This window comes from Anoplopoma fimbria, chromosome 7 (genome assembly GCF_027596085.1).
Source record: "Anoplopoma fimbria isolate UVic2021 breed Golden Eagle Sablefish chromosome 7, Afim_UVic_2022, whole genome shotgun sequence".
NCBI classification, from domain to species: Eukaryota; Metazoa; Chordata; class Actinopteri; order Perciformes; family Anoplopomatidae; genus Anoplopoma; species Anoplopoma fimbria.
The window spans coordinates 6,388,514-6,413,463 of record NC_072455.1 but is presented as its reverse complement, the minus strand read 5'-3'; the positions used below and the strand labels follow the sequence as shown (position 1 = coordinate 6,413,463).

The window sequence follows — 24,950 nt, the reverse complement described above, 5'->3', positions numbered from 1 at the left end:
CTACGAGTATACAATGATCAATGGTGTCAAAAGCTGCACTGAGATCCAGTAATAGAAGCAGTGGAATCTGAATCCAGAGTAAGCACAAGTTATTTTACCACTTTAGTAAGTGCAGCTTCAGGGGAGAGCACGCCCTGATGGCACACTGAAAAGGTTCAAAAGATTACTCTTAAATATATGGGCTAAAAGTTGAAGAGTTAAAAAAAATGAATGGAAGGTTAGAGACTGGTCATTAATTATTTAGAGTCCATGGATCTAGGTGTGGTTTCTTAAGTAAAAGTGTAACCACAGCAGATTCATGGCTGGTCGAAATGAACTCTATTCTGAATTTTAAGAAATGACCACAGATGTTTAAAAAGTTAAGCCTGTAGGGGTCAGGGAGGCAAGTGATTGGTTAAGAAGTTTATGGTGCGTTCCATTTCAATTCTGAAGTCAGAATTTCAACTTGAATGCCCCCTGAAGTTGGATTCCCGCCTCAGAAATTCAGGAGATCATCGTAAAATCCAAGATGGCTTGGTGGACAGTAAGTGAAAGCTGTATATAGTGTTTATTCACTTCAAGCTTATTTGTGTCTCATTAAAACCATCGTACAGACAGCACTGTCCAGCTTCCATTTGTGGAAGAGGCACAAAGTGTATGCACATCCAGGCAGAGATACTCAGGTGAGAGACAAAAATACTAAAATCAATAGTTTGCTTCTCTTTTTCTCTTTTCAAGGTAAGTAGTTTGAAACTATGCCTTGAATCTGCTACACCTGCAACGATCCTGTCTGTGGACTTCAGCTTGGCCCACAACACCATGTACGGATTACTTGGGTTGTTACCGACATCTGGTGAAAATGTCATGTCAATAGCACCATTAGAAATATATTTACTGAGAAAAATGGTGATGTGTTCAATACTTATTTTACCCGCTGTATTTATAAAATGTCTGTATCACTCGAGAATTTCGTTCATACATAGAGTAAAAGAAAATTGGTCAATGACACAAATTCTCGCTCGTACGTGCAGCTTTTGAACCTATATGTTCATAAGAGTGGGTCTTGCATGAAGCCCAGTGGTTTAGTTTGTGTTTGTTCAGACTGTGAAATATCTTTCTCTGACATTCCTGCCTTCACCTCAATACAATGGAGGAGGATGGACAGTTAAACATTTCAATAGCATGCAATAGCAATAAGTCTTCCCAGATACAATGTCCTGGTTACTCTTGATAATCCACAGACCTCCATTGTATTGGGCTGGAGGCTGATATCTCCGACACACATTTCAAAACAAATAGTCAATCTGCATGCATAGATAGAATCACAGGTAGGTGAGCAAACAGCATTCTGGGGCTGAAACGACTAATGGGTTGGTTGATAGGCAGAAAATGTATTTGGTACACAATTCATCTTTTAAGTATTGTATCAAGCAATTATTCCAAACTTTATTTTTAAATAAGGGTTTGCTGCTTTTCTCACTTTAATATCATTGTAAACTAAATAGATTTGGGTTTTGCAATGCTGATCAAATAAAAGAACATTACTGTAGACTTGAGTCTACCGTTTTACCATTTTCTGATATTTCACATGCTTAAAGATGAATCAATTAACTTCAAAATAATCATCAGATTAAGTAAAAGTGAAAATAATTGTGTTGCAATCTGACAAAAAAAACCAAACAGCTACATGTACTGTTCCTATTAAAGTCAGAGACTGGGGTCAATGGGCAAACACTACATTTTTAAAGGACTATTTCCAGCTAAAAGCTGAGGCTCTCAGTCACATTTATTGTTATTCTGATGTGAGGTGGACGTAGAGCAGGTACCTGAGGGAGAAGCACTCCTCCTGGGCCTTATTGAGGGAACTCTCTTGCTGATGATCCCTTTCAGCCAGGAGCTCCTTCCACTCCCTCTCTTTAGTGGCCAGCTGGGCCTCCAGGTCTCCCAGTGCACCGTCCCCGTCTGACTGCATGGTGGAACTGGGATACACCTAGGAGCCACAATATAGGTCCTCATGCGGTGCAACATGCTGTATTAATGTTAATAGTTATCTTGTTTCATGTAGCAATGCTAACGTTGTTTCCATCACATCGTAGTGAAGTTGGTGAATTGATATTACCAAGTTTTTTTTTGTAATTCTGGATTCTGAGAACAGATGTTTTTATTTGTATTCATGACTTATAAACCATAAAATAAAAGGGCCATCAATCCCGATCTCTTCTGAAACTAGACATTTAAATCAGAGGATCTCTATCTCTAAGATGATAAGTATTATAACTATTATTATTGCCTGTACTATTACGCTTATTGACTTGCTTCTACCCTGGAGTCTTTGTGCTTTCTCGCTTTGCAGGCTTCTATAAATCGTGGCTGTACCTGGACCGTGGTCGTGCATCCTGCTACGGCCCTGCTGACACCGACTGCTACCACCATTATTATTACTAGTCACATTACTATTACTATTACCTGTACCATTAAGCATTTTAGCTTTACTTCCACCCTGAAGCCCTTTTTGCTTTCTCGTTCTGCAGGTTTCCATGAATCGTTGTGGTACCTGGACCGTAGTCGTGCCTCCTGCTGTGAGCCGACTGACACCCACTGCTACTTCGATTATTATTATTAATCACATTACTATCCCTATTTTCATAATTATAATTATACTATAATAATTGCTGCTGTTATTATAAGTAGTCTTATTATAGGAATCATTATGTCATATACATTGAATGTGTTGTATCTCTGTTATGCTGCTCATTCTGTACACATGACATCTATTGCATTCTGTCCATCCTGGGAGAAGGATCCCTCCTCTGTCGTTCTCCCATAGGTTTCTTCCTTTTTTCTCCCTGTTAAAGGGGTTTTTTAGGGGAGTTTTTCCTGTGCCGATGTGAGGGAAGGACAGAGGATGTCGCATGTGTACAGATTGTAAAGGCCTCTGAGGCAAATTTGTAATTTGTGATTCTGGGCTATACAAAATAAACTGAATTGAATTGAATTAAGTAGCGGTGGACAGCAGCATCATGGGACATAAGGACAAATGTACGAGAAATGATCAAACAAAACACACGTTTTTGTATTACATGTATTCATTTACAAATAACGGGGGAATGTGACACTATGCCATTATGAGGTGTAAATACAAACATATTGACGAACATTTAGTTAGCTTACCATACTACAGTAGCTTTAGCTTTGGTAGCAGTGGACGGGTATCTGCAGACTCAGTACGGCTGTGGCTCATAAGTCTTCATACTGCACAGTCCACACTACACGTAGCGGTCAAACAGAGACATATTCAACGCTTAACGCAAGCTGACAATGTCATAAAACGTCAACTAAAACTTCTTAGCCTCGTTCCCGGGTGACGCAAATGTTTCCCATGGCAACCGTACGTCTTTCAAATTGTTCCCCAGCTTACAGTGCTAGACGATGGTTCCCGTGCGCCGTCGTATGATAAAGCCAGCGACGGAGGCTCGCTCACGCGGTTATGTAGAAGCGCGTGTGAAGGACGAAGACAGCATCTCAGCAGGTAGGTCAAGCATCTTTAGCTGCCCGGTGATTACTTCTTTTTTTTTAAATTTGAAACAATGGTTCTTGTTCATGTTTGTCTGTGTTACGGCCGTCTCTCAGTCTCTTTTAGACTGATGTTCGCCAGAGTAACAGGTAGGCATAACGGCTGATGCGAGTGAAGAGTAGTATATTAATGTAATGTAAAAATGTATTATTATAAGTGTGATAGAGATGCTTAGCCTTGGGATAGTTCAAATTGTTAAAGCATGTTATTATTGCTGATGTCGCTTGATGGTCAATCAAACTGGACCATTATAGTCTGCTGGGATGCACATTGAGACCTACGCCTCGGTCCTCACGTAGGCCACCAGGCTTTGAAGTGAATTTTGGATCCACATCTGTTCTTCTGTCGCGTTACACCCAGGATGAGCAGTAAACCCGCCTCAACAAGTGAAAGTAGGTGGCTATGTCTAATGCAGACATAACACCAATAGGAGTTATTGAAATACATAAACAATAAGTTAGAATACTTATTGTTCATCAGTCTAACCAACTAACCAACTCAACAACAAACTAAGACTAACTCAAGTTATCAAAGCGGACGTTCTTAAAAGCTGACTCGTTTCCTGCTGAGGTCGGTGATGATGCAAACGTCCTTCTACGGCTGTAATGAGTCACAACCAGTCGCACTGCCTACGTGCGCTCGGCCGCATACCTGAAGATGATGAATTTCCTCTGTTTTACTGTCCTATAAGTGATAATCACCTACACTTCGTAACAAACGCCGCCGCCGGTATACATATTATATAGCCTTTATTGAACATACAAACCCTTTTAAACTATGATTGAACTCGCGGAAATATGTAATTGCAAATACTTTGACTGATATTCCAGTTGCGATATGATTTGTGATATTAATGAGAATGAGAATGAAAGAGAGAATGATTTTACACCATTATTCTCATATCATGAAACCCATATTAAACTAATTATGGTGTGATTTTTGCGGCGATCTGTTCCAAACAAAGACGTTTTCTTAAGTCTGTATATATAAATATGATGTAAATGCCAGAACATACACAATATTTCATCGAAAAATTTAATTTGTCGCAAATTTGGCCTTAAGCAAACACTCTGTCAGCACTGTCAACCCTCTAAAGGATAAGCAGTTAGAGATAACAGAAGGACTTATGTTTACTGTGATCATAGTAACATAATATGGTAAAATACATCAGAAAAATAAACTTTATGACTCCACTTGACTACACAGAGCTGACACTTTGAACACACTTGTGGGAGTACAACGTATGAATGCCATTAATGAGAGACAAATGAGGACTGTGAGGAGAAACGGCAGAGATAAAGGTCTGTGGAGGAAACGAGAGGATGAGACTGCATTTAGGGGGTGTATCTGTGTGTGTGTGTGTGTGTGTGTGTGTGTGTGTGTGTGTGTGTGTGTGTGTGTGTGTGCGTGTGTGTGTGTGTGTGTGTGTGTGTGTGTGTGTGTGTGTGTGTGACAACTTGGCTCATGGGTGTACTTAATGTGCGACTACTAAATGGTTGACTATTGGTTGTTGCATTAGGCTGCTCATTGATCTTCGCTGCCTGTGTTCACATGCTTTATTGCTTTGTTTGTAAAGCCCTTTGGTCAGCTCATGTTTTAAATGTACTGAAGGAAAACATTAGATTTGCGGATTGTGTACAGTAACTAGTTCTAACATGAGCAGCTGGATGACCAATAACTATGCACTGCTCTGCACTGATGAATGTATCAACCACACACACATATGGACATATTGTTTGACCTCCTAGTTTTAAACCATAGTAAGCATGAAGCGTTCTCAGACATGACTACGCTCTGAAATAATGTGAAACATTATGAAGTAACGTGAAGTAACGTGAAGTAACGTGAGTGACAGCACGAGTTAAAGGATAAGTCTGTGTCTTTTCAACCAGAGTGTTCATAGCCACTGACCTTGACATAGCAGTCAGAGAGCATCATGGGAGGAGCAGGCAGTGGTGGACGATGGACCTCCCGGGTGAAGGCCCCGGACGGCGGCTGGGGTTGGGCGGTGCTGGCCGGTGGCTTCGTCATCACTGGCTTCTCCTACGCCTTCCCCAAGGCCGTAATGAGTTGTAATGGCCAGATATCTGAACATTATAACCCACAAAATGATTTAGGTTAAACTCTTGGCAGACTGTTGTATTTGTTAAAGAAATAAGTTAGGCGCTCAAAACGGATGGTGTAGTCAGGCGGGGGTTGGATTGTTTCCTTTTTTTCTGCTGTGTCTATTACTCTATCACACAATGCAGGACAACATCCAAGTGCCTTTCATCTGCTTATCAGTGCGTGCGAGCAGGGCGGAATGTAAGGGTCTTATTTTAGTATGGGCGGTGATACGTGGGTCTCCTGACAGAATGTTGCATGGATCACACTGGGGTCATGGAAACCGTGGATGATGTGACTGGGTCTATGCAGGCCCGGATTAAGCAGTCACAGGACCCTGGGCACAAATGTTGGATGCCCCCCCCGAAAAAAACCCCAGTGCTGTGGCAGGTGTTTTTTATTATTAATGATTAGGCCTATTGTAGCCTATGTCACAACAGAACAGAAATGTTTCTATTGCATATTATCAACAAAGCATTATATGCTAAAACAAGACAAAGAAACATTTAACAAAGCTAAATGATATGCTAAAACCATCACCATCAAAATGAAATACTTTAATTATTTGTTTATTCGATTTGTTTATTCAGTTTATACTAGCCTAGCCCTATCAACTTATGAATTGCTGAATGAACATATGAACATAGAGTTTTTTAATGTGACTGGCATCATCCCTTGGTCTCCTTTCTTCACTCAGGATCCCCTATCACGGTCTGGTTGTCTGTCTTTCTGATTTCCCCACTTCTGTCCTCTCTTTCATCTTGATCCTTAAACTAGTACTCCTCTCCGCCAGGGTATGTCTATATAATGAATGGCAATACATTACACGTAGAAGTTAGTAAACAGAAGTAAGTCTGAATACAAATATGTAACATTAAATGAGAAATAATATATATATGTTTATGTCTCCCTCCCAGACGCACCTGTTAGAAAAACTTCTTACGGGCTCTCCTATTAGCAAAGTCAGTGATAACTTCATCGAATTCCAGGCTCCTGAGTAGCTCCGTCTCGATGGCCATGAGTGACAGCGCGCTGAGGCGCTGTTGCGTCTGTGTCGTTCTAAGCTCATTTTTAATTCTGGCCAGATGTGAAAATGATCGTTCCCCTTCACAATTTGTCACAGGCAGGGTCAAAAAAATACGGAGAGCTATAAAAACGCTTGGGAAAGTTGATTGCAGACCATGTTTTAAGATCATCTTCAAAAGCTTTTGAGGAGACTTATCCTGTTCGTTTTGTATGAAGCTTCTGAACTGGATTATTTCATTGGCCAAGTCGACATCTAAATCAGATGGGTATGACATGCAGAGCACTTCTGCCTGTTCACGGATACTGGTCAAATTGTCAGTTTCCATAAAGAGCACCTTAAATTTGTCCAAAACATCCCGATATGCGTCCATTCTGTGCCCCAGGCAGCTAACCAGTTTGTCAATTATGACATTGAATGTTGCTACCTGATATTGCTCTTGGCCTGTCAGTGTTATTTCGTGTCGTGTGCTTTCGTCAGAAAAAACTTTGCGCTTTTTGCTACGATGCAGTTCATCTCTATATGACTGGCAAACATCGGGAATGGTCTTTGCAGAGTTTTCAAATTGGTGAAATTGGTCGCGAAGTGACATAACCCATGATCGTAAAGAGTCCAGAAGGCGTATAGCTGTCATCAGATCTATGTCAACCCTTTGCAATGACTCACTTGTGACTTTGAATCTGCTTAAAATACAGTTCCAAAACTGCGCCATGAATGCCATGTCAAGACTGCCTAACTTCGACCACAAAGCAGCTGCCTCATCCCGTGTTTTACGATTCTCACCCATGTCATCTGACATACACTTAAGTATGGCCCTAATCTGTGCATAATTTCCACAAAGTGCCTTGGATGAATCTGCACGAGCACTCCATCGAGTGGATGAAAGTGATTTCAGCGTCGAGTCAACCTTAATGTCCGCGTTCTTGAAAAAACGGGCCCATCTATGTGTGGAAGCTGCGCAAAATGCGTACAGGGACTGTAATAGATCAAAAAAACTACTTGCAACTGGGCAGCAGTCTTCTACAGTATTTGTGCCCACCAAATTGAGTGAGTGTGCTGCACATGGTATGTAATGGATTAAAGGATTTTTGTTTTTTAAATGAGCTTGCAGCCCATTATAACGCCCCGACATGTTACTGGCATTATCGTAGGCCTGACCTCGACAATTAGCGAGGTCTACGTTTAGACTATCAACCATAGCTAGTACAGTGTCAGCCAGACTTTCCCCTGTGTGACTCTCAATTGGCTCAAAGCCAAGGACTCGTTCGACTACGCTGCCCTCTTTACTGACAAACCTAAAGACGAAGGTCAGCTGGTCAGTGTGTGAGAGATCAGGAGTAGAATCCACAATCAAAGAGAAATACTTTGCCTCTCGTATCTCTGCAGCTATAGTGGCTTTGAGTTTTTCGCCCATTTGCTGAATTAAGTCCTCGCACGTAGTGGAGGACAGGTAAGACACAATGCCCCTACCCCTCTGCCCATATTTGCTAATATGCTCAGCTAAAAATGGATCAAATTTAGAGATGACCTCCAACATGCCTAAGAAATTGCCATTGTGTGGCGAGCCAAGTAACTCGTTATCCCCCCGAAAGGCTAGTCCACGTTCAGAGAGGAACTGGATCACTGCAATCACCCGTTTCAAAACCTCTCGCCAATATCGTTTCTCACCCTCTAGCTGCTGCACCAGTTCTGCATTTATGGCCCCCTTGCCACCAGTGACAGAGCGGTGATGGAACGTTAACATGCATTCTGAATGCTGGCAGCTCTTTTCATGGTCAAGAAGACGTTCAGGGTGTTTCCAATCCGAGAAACCAGAAACTAATTGGTTCTTTTTCAGAGAAAATAGCATGCATGGAAAGCAGAATACATTTCCAGTGGAAGGCGAGTACACTAACCACTCTCTTGTAACTTTCTCGCCATTGTGGAGAGCACACTCAAAGATGTCATTCGTGAGCGAGCGAACCCTACCTCCCAAGCCCCCATCGCGGACTGATGCGGGATACTTTTTCCCACGATTCTGGAACGCTGCAAGCCCCCTGTCAATCAGAACGCCGCGAGCTTCCTCTGTTATCGTCCCCCATATAGCCGGATCAGTTTCTGTGTACATCCATGTTTTAGGCTGAGGCTGAGAGCAGTTATCGTCAGAAGAGGGGAGCGAGCTGCAGATAGGCTCCTCAGGTGGTGGCGGCGGTGGAGAGCTGCAGTTAAAGTCCATTCTGGCCTCTTGGCTAACGGTTTGGTCTTGTAGTCTGACATCTTGCTCAACCACCACAGAAGTATTCTGTCGTGTAAAAAAGGTGTTTATTGATGGCAGGCTCCTTAGCATTGACGCATTCTTTTCTTCTTTTTCTCTTTTCTTTTTTCGTTTGCTCCATCCACTTCTTTCACTCATGTTTGCACTAAGTTTGTTAAGTTTTGCCGTTAATGTTAGCAACGTGAGAGAGAAAAGGGGTGGGGGCATGTAACTATGTTGCACCAGCGGAACAGTAGTAAATACGTTGCGGAGATTTGGCGGGAGTAAGTTCATACCATACCCATTGATAAAATGTCAGTGCAACCGTATTAAATTCCCCCCTAAACAAACACCATCTGACACACAACATGAATGTAAAGTGAAGGCGCAGAGATCTTTACTTATGATGTACAATATACATTAATATGTGTTAATGAAAACACCAATGAACACAGTATTTCATCGATCAAACTGATTTTTAGAGAAACAGTGTAGTTTACAGCCTGTACAGTACATTCCGCTACACTCAAACAGGGGATACTTGGTAAACGTTTCTAATTGAAACCGAGGCAACCGGCGTGCGCTGATATTGACTCATTCGCAACTTAAAGGGGCCCGCCCGAAAAAAATAAAAAAATAAATAAAAATAAAATTCGGACGAGTCTTGGGCCCTCTGGCTGGGCGGGGCCCTGGGCACGTGCCCATAAAACCCATTGGTTAATCCGGCCCTGGGTCTATGGGAGGGGATTGGAGGAAAGCAGTTGGAAGCACTACGGATAGTAACTGGTTGTTGTAACGACTGCACAGCGGAGGGTGAACTGGTGGGATTATCGTGATTGTCCCATGCAGTTTAGTCAAAGACGATGAACATGTCTGTCTTAAGCCTCCACAGCCAACAGCAGGTTTAGAAGTGCCAATGACTGCAGTGCAGAGGCTACTGGACATTCTGAACTACAAGAAAATCGGATTTGAAAATCAACATTTCCAAAAATCAATACAGCATATTATCACGATATTTTGGATAGCGATATTGTATCTGCACATGGACGCCAACCCATCGTATCAATCTTTTTTTATATAAACTATTAATATTGCAAACACAAATAAAGCTTTTGGTAACAATTGTTTTTTCAGTCCACTCGCTGTTACAGAGTTTTTTTTAGGTCCAGTCATGGCTTAAATCAGCATAATTAAGTGAGTAAAAACAGTATCTTATTAGATAAAACAGATGTTGACAAACTACATAATTTGCAGTTGAAAAAAAAAGTAATAAGTAGCAATATATGTTATATATGTTGCATATCGCATAATGTTTAAGATCTCAATGAGATCTTACTGTGATTTTGTATCACAGCTCGTTCAACGTCCGTCTCGGAACCCCGAGTTGGGGTGCTGGAACGTTATGCTGGGGATCCTGAGGGTTGCAACGCATTCTTGACAAACTGCTCCATCCTGTTTGCGTTGCAGCCCCACACCTTCGCTTCAGAGGATGCTAGAGTGGTATTCACCATTAACCACCTGACGGGGAGAGCTGGACGCCTGCCTGTGCTTCCTTCCGGACCTTCTCCGACGAGCTACGCAAGGTCTTCAGGATGGTTTTCTTGGGACTGGACGCCGCCGGCGGACTACTGGGGCTTCAGCAAGGTAACCAACCTGTCACAGACTATGCTATCGATTTCCGGACCAAGGCACGTTTAAGTTCTTGGAACATGGCCGCTCAGTGTGACGCATATTTGCTTGGTCTAGCAGATTACGTCAAAGATGAACTGATCTCCTTCGAGTTACCCCCTTCTCTGGATGGGCTTATCGAGGTAACCTCCAGATTGGATGGCGCCCGGAACATCCCAGCCGAAGCCCACCTTCTCGTCTCACTCGTCCAACCACCCCTGACTACATGCCAACCCTCCTGCCTCCTCGAGAGACCGACCCCATGCAAGTGGGAGGCACCAGACTTTCCACGGAGGAACGAGAGCGGAGTCGTCGGGGTAATCTCTGTATGTACTGTGGCCAGCCCGGCCATTTTGTTCATAACTGCCCAGTGTAAGCCTGGGCTCACCAGTAATTAATGAGGTACTGGTGAGTCGAGCCGTTTCCCTAGCCTCCTTCTGCCAAAGACCATTATTCCATGCCAAGCTACTTCTATCCGGGGGTCCTCAGACTATTACCACCTTCCACGACTCTGGAGCAGACGCTTCAATTATGGATGAAGGACTCTCTCTACAGTTGGGGATCGACCGGATACCTCTCTCCCAGTCTGTTCCTGCCAGCGCCCTCGACGGTCATCTTCTGGGGGCAGTCTCACATCAAACGGTTCCGGTCCACATGCTCCTGTCCGGCAACCACCATGAGACCATCAGCTTCTACATCCTGCAATCCCCTCGTATCCACCTCATTCTGGGATATCCCTGGCTTCGTCGACACAACCCCCACATTGACTGGTCTACGGGGGCCTTCCGGGGTTGGAGTCCCTCCTGTCAACTTGTCTGCCCTGAAGCAAGCCGCCGCACCACAATATCCTCTCACCAACTCCACGCCTGAACTTACGGGGGTTCCTGCCGAATACTTGAACTTTGAAGAAGTATTCAACAAGTCCAAGGCCATGTCTCTGCCTCCCCACCGTCCATATGATTGTGCCATTGACCTCCAGCCTGGTACTTCCCCACCTAAGGGACGTCTCTACTCCCTGTCCGCTCCAGAAAGAGAGGCTATGAACGACTATATCAACGGCTCCCTGGCTGCCGGTCTCATCTGCCCTTCGTCGTCTCCTGCAGGGTCTGGGCTCTTTTTCGTGGAGAAGGACAAGACTCTCAGACCCTGCATCGACTGTCGTGATTACCACTCATCACGACAGCCTTTGAATTGCTTCAGGGGGCCACCATCTTCTCCAAGCTCGACCTCCGCAACGCCTATCACCTGATCCGGATCAGAGAGGGGGATGAATGGAAAACGGCATTCAACACACCTAAAGGACACTACGAGTACCTAGTTATGCCCTTCGGCTTAACCAACGCCCCCGCTGTCTTCCAGGCCCTTGTGAACGATGTGCTCCGGGACATGTTGGACCGTCCCGTGTTCGTCTATCTCGATGACATCCTCATTTTTTCCAAGACCCAAGAGGAACGCGTGCACCACGTCCAATCCGTGCTTCAATGTGTTACGGGTCCCAGGATTGGTACCACAGCAACAAAGTATGTCTGTAAAATACAGCATGAATGCAGCAGCAATAACGACATGGAGCATTCAGTTCATCATCCAGACTGCATCTGGCATGTGGGCGGAAGTTACCCCCAAAGAGACAGTACGGGGTGCAACTGCTCCCATGCCAACCGTTCCACCTGAGTGCTGCTGTCATTTACTGATCTCTCCATAATGCATATGAAACATTCACCCACGTGACTATCACGTATATTATAGTTGCAAAAATGACTATTAAAGTAGTTAAATCAAATATTTTGGAGCATACCACACACTCCCCCACAAACAAAAAGTGGCTCCTGACACTTGCTATTAGTAACACAGTTTTCAATAACTCACAATAACATTCGAAACATCAAATACAAAGCTTATAATTACTCAAAATCTGAAGGCACATTAGTAATGATAAACATATGTAAATGTAGGTGTCTATCAATCATTCAATAACAGTGGATAGGATAGATGATTGGCAAGTATGTAGGATGAATGATAGGTGTGGAATGAAATGGTTGTAAGTAAGACTGTGGATACTGGTGAGTGTAAACTATGGGCTGAGTCCCTATTGCATTCACAGTGACACGTGGCTGGTAAGTTGGTTGACCCAGGGAGGTGTAAGTGAACATCTGGCCAGGGCGTCTGTCTCTAGTAGACCTCCTCAATGTAGGCTGAGTCCCTTGGACCTCTATGTTTGAGTCATAAGCCTGAGACTGCTCCTGCTCATTGTAAGGCTGGTGTTCCTCAGTGCACGGCACTCTGTCATCTTGTCCTTGTGCTTCCTCAACGACACTTCCCCTTTCAGATGCAGGCTCATCGAGAACAGGTTCCTCCAGGTAAGCTCCGATCTGCTCAGGGTGGTTTTGGGTCTCACAGCTGACTCTTTGGTTCGGTATGTCATTTCCAACTCTTAATACTTCCCTTGGCATCCGTAGCCAATACCGTGGTCTTTCCTCTTCGTCATCTGAGTCTGTTGTGTCATGGTTCTGCATCTGTTCACTTGTTCTCAAGGGTTTTGAGGTTCCCTTTCTTGAGGTTGGTTGCTCTACAGGCAAGTCATTTACTTGAAGCAACAAGTTTCGGTGGAGAGTGCGGATGGGCCGGCCCCCTGTCTCAGGACTCACTTTATAGACTGGGTTATCACCAAGCTGTCTATAGGTGGCTGGCAAGACTAGCTGTTTGCGACCAAGTCTTTTCCTGTATAGGAGGCCATTTTCTATATACAGCCTGCTCCACTCTCTTGAGAGTTTTCTTGTGTGTTTGTCCAAAGACCTGCGTCTGTCGTCAGTCAGTTCTGTGTCATTCTCTTTTAACTCATACATTTTCCCAATGACAGGATCTTTTCGCTGCTCGTCTACCAGTTCATTATGGTCAATTACAGGGAAAGGTTCTGTGTGTGTCTGTTGTTGAGAGGTGATGTTAAGGCTGGCTACCCATGCTACTTCCCCCTGCTGGGCTGTTCTAGCACCCTCCCAGGTGGCGCACACTGCCTCCTCTGACAATCACTCTGAACACTGACTCATGTAGGCATTGATATCATGGGGACAACGAGAAAGGGTATCTGCATCAATATTCAGTTTGCCTGGCTTGTATCTTATTTCAAAGTGAAAGTCTGAAAGCTGACCAACCCAGCGATGTCCTACTGCATTAAGCTTAGCCGTGCTCATTACGTAAGTCAAGGGATTGTTATCGGTGAAGATAGTGAAGTGAGGGGCATAAAACAGGTAGTCCCTAAATTTATCACAAACTGCCCACTTTAAGGCTAAGAACTCAAGCTTACCACTGTGGAGATGGTAACTCTGCTCTGCTGGTGTCAACGTGCGAGACCCATAACCAATCACCCTCATCTTCCCGTCCTGGTTCTGGTAGAGGATTGCTCCCAGACCTTGTTGAGAGGCATCGGTGTGAAGTATAAAGGGTTGGTTGAAGTCTGGGTACCCTAGCACTGGTGGGTTTGTTAGAATGTTTATGAGGCGCTCAAGAATCTGCTGGTGTTGATTATTCCATTCCACTGGGCTACGTGAAAGCAGTTGAGGGCCCTTTGTTTTCCCCCTGACAGGCTTGGGTTGTGGCGAATTGGGCTTTACCTGGAGCAGCTCATATAGTGGTCTTGCTATACGTGAGAAGTCTTGTACGTATGCTCGGTAATAGCTAAGGAAACCTAGCAGCCTCCGAACATCTCCTACTGTCCTTGGAGTTTTCTCCTTCAATGCTTGAACTGCCTCAACATCTTTTGGATCCACTCTCACTCCATTTGCAGACACCAGCCTACCAACGTACCTGACCTCGTTGCGGAATAACTCACACTTTTCTGGCCTCAACTTAACCCCGTGGCACTGTAGGGCTTGGAGTACACGGCGCAGCACCTCAACATGCCCTTCGAATGACCTCGAGAAGCAGAGGACATCATTGAGATAAGGGATGCAACACTCATCCCTCAGCGTCTCAAGCATTTCCTCCATGCTTCTTTGGAAGGCTGCTGGTGCATTTGACAACCCGAACGGTATTCTGACCCATTCGTATAAACCCCAAGGGGTCCTGAAGGCAGTGAGATGTCTCGAACCTTCGGCCATAAAGGCTTGGTGGTAGGCTTTGCCCTGGTCTAAGATGGAAAACCAGCTTTAGCCCCCAAGCGAGTCAATCAAGTCCTGAATACGGGGAAGGGGATGTCTGTCTGGCACAGTCTTTTTGTTAAGCAGTCGGTAGTCAATACAAAGGCGCAATGATCCATCTTTTTTTCTGACACAAACAATAGGGGCGGCATATGGTGACTTAGACTTTACAATCCATCCTTTCACTAACAACTCCTGGATGTATTCTTTTACTTCCTTGTAAAGTGGCTTAGGAATGGAAGTATAAGCTTTCTGGACGGGAATATCATCGCTGAGCCGGACTGACATCTGGAGAGAGGGGATGCATCCAATATCACTGCTGTCTTGGGCAAATGCTGCTGCCTCCTCATGTAGCATCTCCTCAACTAGATGTTGTTGCTCTAGAGTAAGATGACTGAGGTCAACAGGTGGTCGCCACGGCTCATTTGTGGGAACCCTGGGAGCGGTGACTTTATGGACGTCAGCCCTTACTGTTGTAACCTGTGGTGTCTCTACTTGTGGTGTCATTGTCTCACCCATCTCTATAACTTTAGCTACATGTTCGATGGAGCCCAACAGAGTTCTCTTTGGGAGGGTGATTTCATGCTTAGTGTGATTGGAGATGGGCACATGAACAAGAGGCCACCTATTCTTACTGATCTCTAAGAGGCCTTCCCCCACACTCAGCTGTTCTAAGCTAGTACTTTCTTCTGGGGATTCATATAGGACAACAGAGTCAGAGGCGTTGAAGCTAGGTGGTACTCTGCACCGTACACATAATGTTTTTCCAGCTGGGATAGTCACATCTTCCCTGCCTACTCTGATTGTTGCCAAACTGTGGTCTGGTGTCTTTTGGGCCTGGGAATCAACCATCGCTTCGGCTTGTTCTTCTTCCACTCCAAGGGCTCTTCGAAGAAGACCTATAATAGTGGTGTGTGCATCAGTCGAAGACTCTTGTCCATTTATTATTTCCTGGAGAACATTAGCTCCTAATAAAGGCTGGGGGAGACTGAGCTGGCTGACCAGGAAGGGGACCTGAATTGCAAGGTGTGGGTTGTCGTTTCCAATGAGGTTGACTGTAAGCTCCACCCATCCGTCATATGGAATTGACTGTCCATTGGCAGCATATACATTAAGGCTTTCCCCTTGGTCAAGGAGCTCTTCTAGTGGTCGTGCTGGGTAGTTGGGGATAAATGTCTCTCTCCACGACCTGTCAATGATGCTTACTTGTGAGCCAGAATCAAGCAACACTGTAGCTGCATAGCCACTGATAAAACATTTGAGCAAACTTTTTCTGCCTATCAGTGGTGCTGTGCGTATGGTCATGTCAGGGGTTTCTGGTGTTTCTTGGGGGAAAGTGTCACCAGCTCTCTTGTCACATCTTTGGCGTTTTGAGTAACGCTGCTTACACATGGGGGTTATTGGGTGGGACTGGAATTCTGGAACGGCCTCTGGTTGTCCCTCAACAGAGGTCGGTTCTTGTTTCCCTGCTGCCTGGCTCTTTTTAAGCAGCCAACAGCCCGATGTCCTGGGTCCCCACATACAAAACAGTGGTTACAGTTCTCTAAGCCCTGGTGTAGACAGTTAATACAGATGGGTATTTTACCCTTCCTTGTGAGAGAGTGTTGGCCTGGTGTGGAGGGAGGAATTTTTCTGGGAATGGATGTAAGAGGGCAGTGTGTTTGACCAAGCACTTGGACAGGTACAGACTTTGGGTGGGTTATGTGCATAGCTGTCGTTTGCTGGTCCATTAAAGCTGCAACCATGTTGGTCAGAGTCTCAACCTGAGCACTGAGCTGTTGTATTGTCTGGTGTTCTTCATGACTGTAATGTAATCATTACAGTCATGTGTGAATGTGTTGCTTTCTGTCGGAGACCATAACCTAGCCTGCGCTGGTGCTCATTTTCGTCGCTGAGAATCTTCATAACTTGACTGACAATGTCTTCATCAGTCACTTGATTGTTCGAGAGGAGTGGTCTCAACTGTTGTCTGATATCCGTGTGTTTAGACCCTAGGCCCTGGTAGATGGTGTGAAGGAAAACTTCCTGGATGGTTTTCGGGTCATAGTGAATGTCTGTGTTGGCCTGCTTTGACTGAAAGAGGATTTTCTGTTTGAGTCCAATCATGCGATACAGAAACTGTTGAGGCGGTTCTTGTTCACTTTGTTTTGCACACATTAGTTCCTGGAACAGTTCCGTACTGGCCTTCTCACCAAGATGAGGCCTGAGGAAGCCCTTGAGTTCACCGATTGTGATGTCATCTTTATGGGTGAGCATGTCTTTGAAGGCACCTGGTTTAACTATCCTCAGCACAGCTCGGATCACTTCTGTCCCTGTGAAACCCTCCCTGACTCCCTCGTCTATCTGCTTACAGATACTGCTATATGTGATGTCAGAGCTTTAGTCCCCAATCTGCCCCCCATGTATCTTAAACTCCCTACGCTGGAGATGGGAGAGGTCCTTCAAAGAAACCATCTTCTCAGTATCGAACGTAGCTGGGATATGACGTGGCAGTTGGTGTGGCATGGGCTCACCTAGACTGTGATGTGCTGCATTTGCTATATCTTTGTAGTATTGTAGCCTCTTGCCTAGCTCATTATGCATTACTTGGAGCTGGTCCACACTTTGACTGGTGGTGTCTGTGCTACGGTTAGTGTCCTGTATGTTCTGGACTGTGGCTGCTGGAGTAGCAGTATCGTGTCTGGTGTTTGACATATCACTGGTAGCGTAATGTGACCATGGAGTTTGATCTACGATGTTATCTGATGTAGTTGTGAGTGTCTCATGTTCCTGAGTTACCCCATTTGCAATGACAACTGTATTACGATCATTAATTATCTCACGTACCAAATCGTTCAACATTAACAACTGACTCATTCCCCCATCCTCAAAACTGAGTAAAGTATCAAGAGTTCATATAGTCAAGGATATAATCAACACAACCTTCTTCATCTGTGGACTTCAGATCGGGTGTACTTTGATTGTCAGTTGCGATGTCCCGTGCCAGCCGGTATACGTCGCTGTCCGAGAGTTTGAACAAGTTCTTTTTGATGTTCCATACAAGTTCTTTGCGTGCGGTGGACAAGATGTGTGTGATGAAACAGCAGTGCAGTTCCCTTGGAAGAATGAAGACCCTCCTTGGACTCTGATCTCCCCTCGTGGACACCCACCAGCTGTTGTCACGGCTGTAATCACGTCACCTCGCCTTGGCCTCGTGGTTCTGATATCACTGGATCTGCTCCCCTTGATGATTCTTATGGAGAGAGATCCCGGACGAGCCCCCAAAATTTGTTACGGGTCCCAGGATTGGTACCACAGCAACAAAGTATGTCTGTAAAATACAGCATGAATGCAGCAGCAATAACGACACGGAGCATTCAGTTCATCATCCAGACTGCATCTGGCATGTGGGCGGAAGTTACCCCCAAAGAGACAGTACGGGGTGCAACTGCTCCCGTGCCAACCGTTCCACCTGAGTGCTGCTGTCATTTACTGATCTCTCCATAATGCATATGAAACATTCACCCACGTGACTATCACGTATATTACAGTTGCAAAAATTACTATTAAAGTAGTTAAATCAAATATTTTGGAGCATACCACAAATGCCTATTGGAAAACTCCCTTTACGTGAAAGCGGAGAAGTGCGACTTTCACATACACACAGTATCGTTCCTGGAATACATCGTATCCAATGGCAGCATCAAGATGGACGTGGGGGTTGGGGCTGTACTGTCCCAACGCTCTGCCGCTGATCAGAAGCTCCATCCCTGCGCCTTCTTCTCTCGTCGGCTTTGCAATCAACATAAGCCTTCTCACCAGGCTCCGGCCGGCTTCATGCTGCCTCTCCCAGTGCCTCATCGTCCACAGTCTCACATCTCCCTGGACTTCGTCACTGGTCTGCCACCATATGAGGGCAACACCACCAACCTGACAGTGGTCGACAGGTTCAGCAAGTTGGCTCACTTTATTCCTCTGCATAAGCTCCCGTCTGCTAAGGAGACGGCAGAACTCATCTCCCTTCACATTTTCCGCCTGCATGGTATCCCAATCGACGTAGTCTCCAACCGAGGTCCTCAGTTCACCTCCATCTTCTGGAGTTCTGCGATCTGCTGGGGGCCACCGACATCCTGGTCCCACCAGCTGATGTGGGTTGAATACGCCCACAACACCCTGAGCAGCTCCGCCACAGGCCTGTCACCCTTCCAGTGCGCGTATGGGTTCCAGCCTTCCCTGTTTCCCGCGTTGGAGAGGGAGGTTTCCTGCCCTTCGGTCCAGAGCTTCATCTGCCGCCAAACCTGGACTAAGGCCCGAACAGCCCTGCTCTGTTCTGCCGATCGCTACGCAACGGCTGCTAACCGGCACCGCACTCAACCCCACCTACCAGGTGGGCCAGAAGGTGTGGTTTGTCGACCCGGGTAGAGTCCAAAAAGCTGGGTCCCAGATTCATCGGACCCTTCGAGATCCAGAAGATCATCAACCCGGCAGCAGAGAGGCTCAAGCTCCCCAGATCCATACGCATTCACCCCACGTTCCACGTATCCAAGGTCAAACCTGTCCGGGATAGCTCCTCCTCCGCCACCCCCTCGCCTCATCGAAGGAGGTCCTGTCTACTCGGTTCATCGCCTGCTTCGCTCCCGCCACTGGGGATGAGGCCTTCAATACCTGGTCGACTGGGAGGGATACGGTCCGGAGGAGAGGTCAGGGGTCCTGACTCGTGACATCTTCAACCCTCAACTCATCGCCGACTTCCATCAGCCTGATTTCCTGTTGTGTGTACTGCCTGGAATAAAGCTTCTTCCTACTACTCCGTGTGTCTGTCGTACTGCTTTTGGGTCCTTACCACATCCGTTACACAATCTAGCAGATCAAAAGTGTCTGATATGTGTGTGCTTGGGCTAACAGGGATCTAGTGACAGGTGAATAAGGGACACGTGCAGGGTGGAGTAGAGTCAGGTGACTGGTAAATGACAGACAGGAAATGTCAATGTCTGGAAAAAGCAGGGGGTTAGAGGACCAGTGTGGGGCGGTCACACTGCATTTCATTCCCATTAATCCTTTTTGTCACAGGAAACTGTGATGACCTCAGGAATGACTGTTAGGGGAAGGAATGACTGTTTCTTCCTGTTTCTTCCTGTAAAATAGTAGAGTAGAGTTTGTTTTCCAACAAAACCAGAGTTCTTTTTAATTTAGAGGGTATGATTTAAATTTTGTGTCATATTCATTCTCATTATTATCTACCCAGAATCTTCCTCGTTGCCAGTGTTTTGGTTCTTTTTGTAAAAACAAGTTTAATTAAATCTTAAGTAAAGAGGTAAAAATGAAACCAAAGTATTGTTTACATTTTTTACTACCTTGTCATTTGCAAGTGCCTTCATAATTACAAGTGTTGATTGTAAAAAATAAATATGAATCTAATAACAGCTTCCCAGTTGTCATCCATGACAGGTAGGGCTGAACCATGTTGAAAAAATATGTAATTGCAAATTACATTTTTCGATATTGTGTATGTTCTGGCCTTTACATCATATTCATACAGACTTAAGAAAACGTCTGTATGAATATGATGTAAAGGCCAGAACATACACAATATCGAAAAATGTAATTTGTCGAAAATTTGGCCTTAAGCAAACACTCTGTCAGCACTGTCAACCCTCTAAAGGATAAGCAGTTAGAGATAACAGAAGGACTTATGTTTACTGTGATCATAGTAACATAATATGGTAAAATACAGCAGAAAAATAAACTTTATGACTCCACTTGACTACACAGAGCTGACACTTTGAACACACTTGTGGGAGTACAACGTATGAATGCCATTAATGAGAGACAAATGAGGACTGTGAGGAGAAACGGCAGAGATAAAGGTCTGTGGAGGAAACGAGAGGATGAGACTGCATTTAGGGAGTGTATCTGTGTGTGTGTGTGTGTTTGCTTTATTTATTTATTTTATTTATTCTGCCTTTGTTTGTAAAGCCCTTTGGTCAGCTCATGTTTTAAATGTACTGAAGGAAAACATTAGATTTGCGGATTGTGTACAGTAACTAGTTCTAACATGAGCAGCTGGATGACCAATAACTATGCACTGCTCTGCACTGATGAATGTATCAACCACACACACATATGGACATATTGTTTGACCTCCTAGTTTTAAACCATAGTAAGCATGAAGCGCTCTCAGACATGACTACGCTCTGAAATAATGTGAAACATTATGAAGTAACGTGAAGTAACGTGAGTGACAGCACGAGTTAAAGGATAAGTCTGTGTCTTTTTAACCAGAGTGTTCATAGCCACTGACCTCGACATAGCAGTCAGAGAGCATCATGGGAGGAGCAGTGGTGGACGATGGACCTCCCGGGGTGAAGGCCCCGGACGGCGGCTGGGGTTGGGCGGTGCTGGCCGGTGGCTTCGTCATCACTGGCTTCTCCTACGCCTTCCCCAAGGCCATCAGCGTCTTCTTCAAGGAGCTGATCCGAGAGTTTGATGTCGGCTACAGTGACACAGCCTGGATCTCATCCATACTGCTCGCCATGCTGTATGGGACAGGTACATCAGGGTAGTGATGAGCTGTTAGTACCGTACTACACGTTTGTGTGCACCGTGTGCTTACGGACTGATGTGTGTGTTTCTTTCAGGCCCCGTGTGCAGTGTGTTGGTGAACAGGTTCGGCTGTCGACCGGTGATGATGGTTGGAGGGCTCTTTGCCTCGCTGGGAATGATTCTGGCCTCCTTTGCCACCAGTATCATTCACATCTACCTCTGCACTGGAGTCATCACAGGTGCGTGCGAACAAAGGACAAAACAAATCATCTGCTTCGTTTTTATTCCTCATTTTATAACAATGGGTTCCTCATACTAGGGAGGCATACTGCTCAACTGCTGTGCCTGCGAATAACAAAATAAATGTGGAAATATAAAGAGAAATAAATAAATGTGGAAATGTAGAGACAAATGTCAAATAATAAAGGAATAATTTAGAACTTTAATTCATTTTAATTTAATCTAACTATCTGACAGTGCTGTAAGGTGGTATACATGTTTGATTTTTATGACAACATAATATCACTAGAAGACTCTAAGAATATCAAAATTCTCAATATAGTTATTTTTAGACACAGAACCTGAAACGAGGATATCACACTACTTTATTGAACCATGTTTTTTTGATACAGCCTGAAATTGGAGTATTTAAAAATATTGATTTCTTATCTGTTGTTTATACATAACAGACAAAATTAATTATGGAAAGATACAAGGAATGCAAAGTAATTCTGGTTTACTGTAGCCCATTAACAAACAAAACAGCAATAAAGACTTCATTCTCTCCAGATTTCCTGTTTGAACATGTTTCTCTGTTCTCCTGGCACATCTCCCCTCGGATTTCTTCACACCATAAAACCTCATGCAGAGGCTGAGAAGAACACATTTTTGCTAGACAGTGTTACTAACATATAACTCTGCCGGTGCCTCTCTCCTCAGGTCTGGGTCTGGCGTTGAACTTCCAGCCGTCCCTGATAATGCTGAATCGCTACTTTAGTGAGAAACGTCCTCTGGCCAATGGCTTGGCAGCAGCGGGCAGCCCTGTGGCGCTGTGCTGTCTCTCCCCACTGGGACAGCTTCTCCAGTACAAGTATGGCTGGAGGGGCGGGTTCCTCATACTAGGGGGCTTACTGCTCAACTGCTGTGCCTGCGGGGCCCTCATGAGGCCCCTGCTGCCTCCTAAGAACCTGGAGGAAAGCACTCCCATGGCTGCAGAGGAGAAGAAGCCCCAGCCAAAGAAGAAACTTTTGGACTTCAGCGTGTTCAGGGACAGGGGTTTCCTCATCTATACCATAGCAGCTTCTATTATGGTACTGGGCTTGTTTGTGCCCCCTGTGTTTGTGGTCAGCTACGCCAAAGGCCTGGGCTATGAAGACACAAAGTCTGCATTGCTGCTCACCATTTTGGGATTTGTTGACATGTTCGCTCGGCCCGTGTCGGGACTCATAGCGGGCCGGAAGTGGGTACGGCCCAGAATCGTCTACCTGTTCAGCTTCGCTATGCTCTTCAACGGGTTCACCGACATCATAGGATCTCAGGTAACAATGCTGCACAAGACGAAAGATGCAAACTAAAAATGAAGAGATTCTGTCATCTAATTTATATAGAAATCTGTTGATTGTTTCCCTGGTCGGTTCACTAACATGAATAGTGAATACTGTAAATCTGACTGACGGTATAGTTGGGCTAGGTCTGTTTGTCCTCTATAAACCATACTCAGGAATCTCCTGTTGCTCTTCGTGCAGGCGAAGGACTATACAGGTCTGGTGGTCTTCTGTATCTTCTTTGGTATGTCCTACGGTATGGTGGGAGCACTGCAGTTCGAGGTCCTCATGACCATCGTAGGGACGGAGAAGTTCTCCAGCGCCATAGGCCTGGTGCTGCTGATGGAAGCTGTTGCTGTTCTACTGGGACCTCCTGGAGCAGGTCAGTGCATGGAAGGAATGCATGAGAATGTGTGATACAGTGGAATACGTCATCAAAATATCAATATCCTTCTTGTGGTATCTGCTTCACTTCATGGGTCCAGCCTGTTGAGAACAATTAACCACTAACCAGTACTCACACTGACATCATTGTACTCTCCACCAGGTCGCCTCTTGGATGCCACCCATCAGTACATGCACGTCTTCCTGTTGGCGGGCTGCGAGGTCACGCTGTCAGCCATCGTCATCTCCCTGGGTAACTTCTTCTGCCTCAGCGGGAGAAAGCAGGATCCAGAGGCTAAGATGGAGATGGCTGTCATTGCTTCAGAGAAAGAGGGGCTTAACGGTGGGGTTGAGGGCTTGGAAGATGCTGAATGTGAAGAGGAGCCAAAGGGAAAAGAGAAGGGGAAAAGACAGTGCTCTGAAGGCAGGGGAGGAGGTGATGATGGTGAAGGAGATGGTGGAGAACGAGGGAACACATCGTTATGAAGAAAAATGTGAATGAAAAGTACTGTGGATGATGGGGGGGGGGGGGGGGGTATAGACAAGTAGGGTAAGAGGAGGGGGCTATTTATAGAGCAAATGGAGTGCCATAAAAATAATGAATCTGTAAAAGAATAACAAAATAAATGTGGAAATATAAAGAGAAATAAATAAATGTGGAAATGTAGAGACAAATGTCAAATAATAAAGGAATAATTTAGAACTTTAATTCATTTTCACATGTATTGGTTCATTTAAATAGGAGAGATAAAGCGATATGAATAGATACAAAAATGAATGAGTTAATATATGCAGATTTTGCTAAGGTAATGCAAGTTTATAAGTAACAATATATACAAAAATAAATGAGCAAATTAATGCGAAGAAATGTCATATTTCCGGATTTGGTCTTTTATTTATTTCCCTTTATATTTCCACATTTTAATTGTATTCCTCTATTTATATTCCACGTTTTTTTATTAATGTATTTATCTTTTGTTTATTAATCTATATATTTTCACATTTTGGCAAGAAGGTCTTTCTATAAGTCTAGCTAAGATGTCTGTGAGACTGCCTCTAGACTGTTCTCCATGTAGGCCTGTATTCTTATTCTTTTACAGATTTGTTCTTTTTTATTGCGCTCCTATGACTTCATAGATAAAGTGGATACGGAGCAGAGTGGAACAGGTTTTACATTCTGATCATATTCTGTACACAACGGTTAATTAATTAGTAAAATGAAGTGACTGTCTAAAATACAGCAACTCCTTTTGGTATGAAAATATCACACCTTACTGGAAACAGTTACTAACTTTTTTGTACCTTTATCTACACACATCGCATTTTAAAACAAATATATTCAATTCCAGTTTTGTGCACCTTTTCTCAGCACCTTATTTCTTGAAAACAGGATGACAAATCACATTGAAAATATTGGTTGTAAAAATAAACTATTTAAAGGACCAGTGTGTAGGAATTAGGGGGCATTATTGGCAGAAATTATGCATTAATTGTTAGTTGAACGGACAAAGCTAACACTGTAGAGATATTTTTTTTTACATCACCTAAAGGCCACCGTAGTCCTCCGACACGCTCGTAAAGGGAGGGGTGAGTGGAGGGGTATTTGGTCGGTTGCAATCTGCTACCTATCCACTAGATACCACTAAATCTCACACACTGCTTCTTTAATATTTAGCACTCAACATGCACCCTGGCAGCTGAATGTCATACTGTAGCTGTTCTATCCTTGCTGCGACTTAAAGGTCTGTTCTGTTTTGTTGTTTTGTTTCTCGACTGCTTTGAGCTA

At 44.6% G+C, this 24,950-nt stretch overlaps 2 protein-coding genes across 2 annotated transcripts in view; one reads left to right on the top strand and one right to left on the bottom strand.

Moving 5' to 3' along the window:
• ccdc57 (coiled-coil domain containing 57) overlaps nucleotides 1–3,387 on the bottom strand; it is a 33,166-nt gene extending 29,779 nt beyond the window's left edge. The window contains exons 1-2 of the mRNA XM_054601886.1: nucleotides 3,151–3,387; nucleotides 1,806–1,969 (exon numbers count right to left, since the gene is read on the bottom strand). Coding sequence (XP_054457861.1) covers nucleotides 1,806–1,969; nucleotides 3,151–3,153 — 167 coding nt within the window. The 5' untranslated portion in view covers nucleotides 3,154–3,387. The remainder of the gene's footprint in view (nucleotides 1–1,805; nucleotides 1,970–3,150) is intronic.
• A 50-nt stretch (nucleotides 3,388–3,437) lies between these two features.
• On the top strand, nucleotides 3,438–23,677 carry LOC129093335 (monocarboxylate transporter 4-like). Its single transcript, XM_054601333.1, is given in 7 exon segments — nucleotides 3,438–3,508; nucleotides 20,976–21,242; nucleotides 21,332–21,475; nucleotides 22,176–22,774; nucleotides 22,982–23,162; nucleotides 23,328–23,554; nucleotides 23,556–23,677. Coding segments are annotated over 6 exon segments (1,485 nt in total). The 5' UTR covers nucleotides 3,438–3,508; nucleotides 20,976–21,019; the 3' UTR covers nucleotides 23,667–23,677.
• Nucleotides 23,678–24,950: the final 1,273 nt, after the last annotated feature.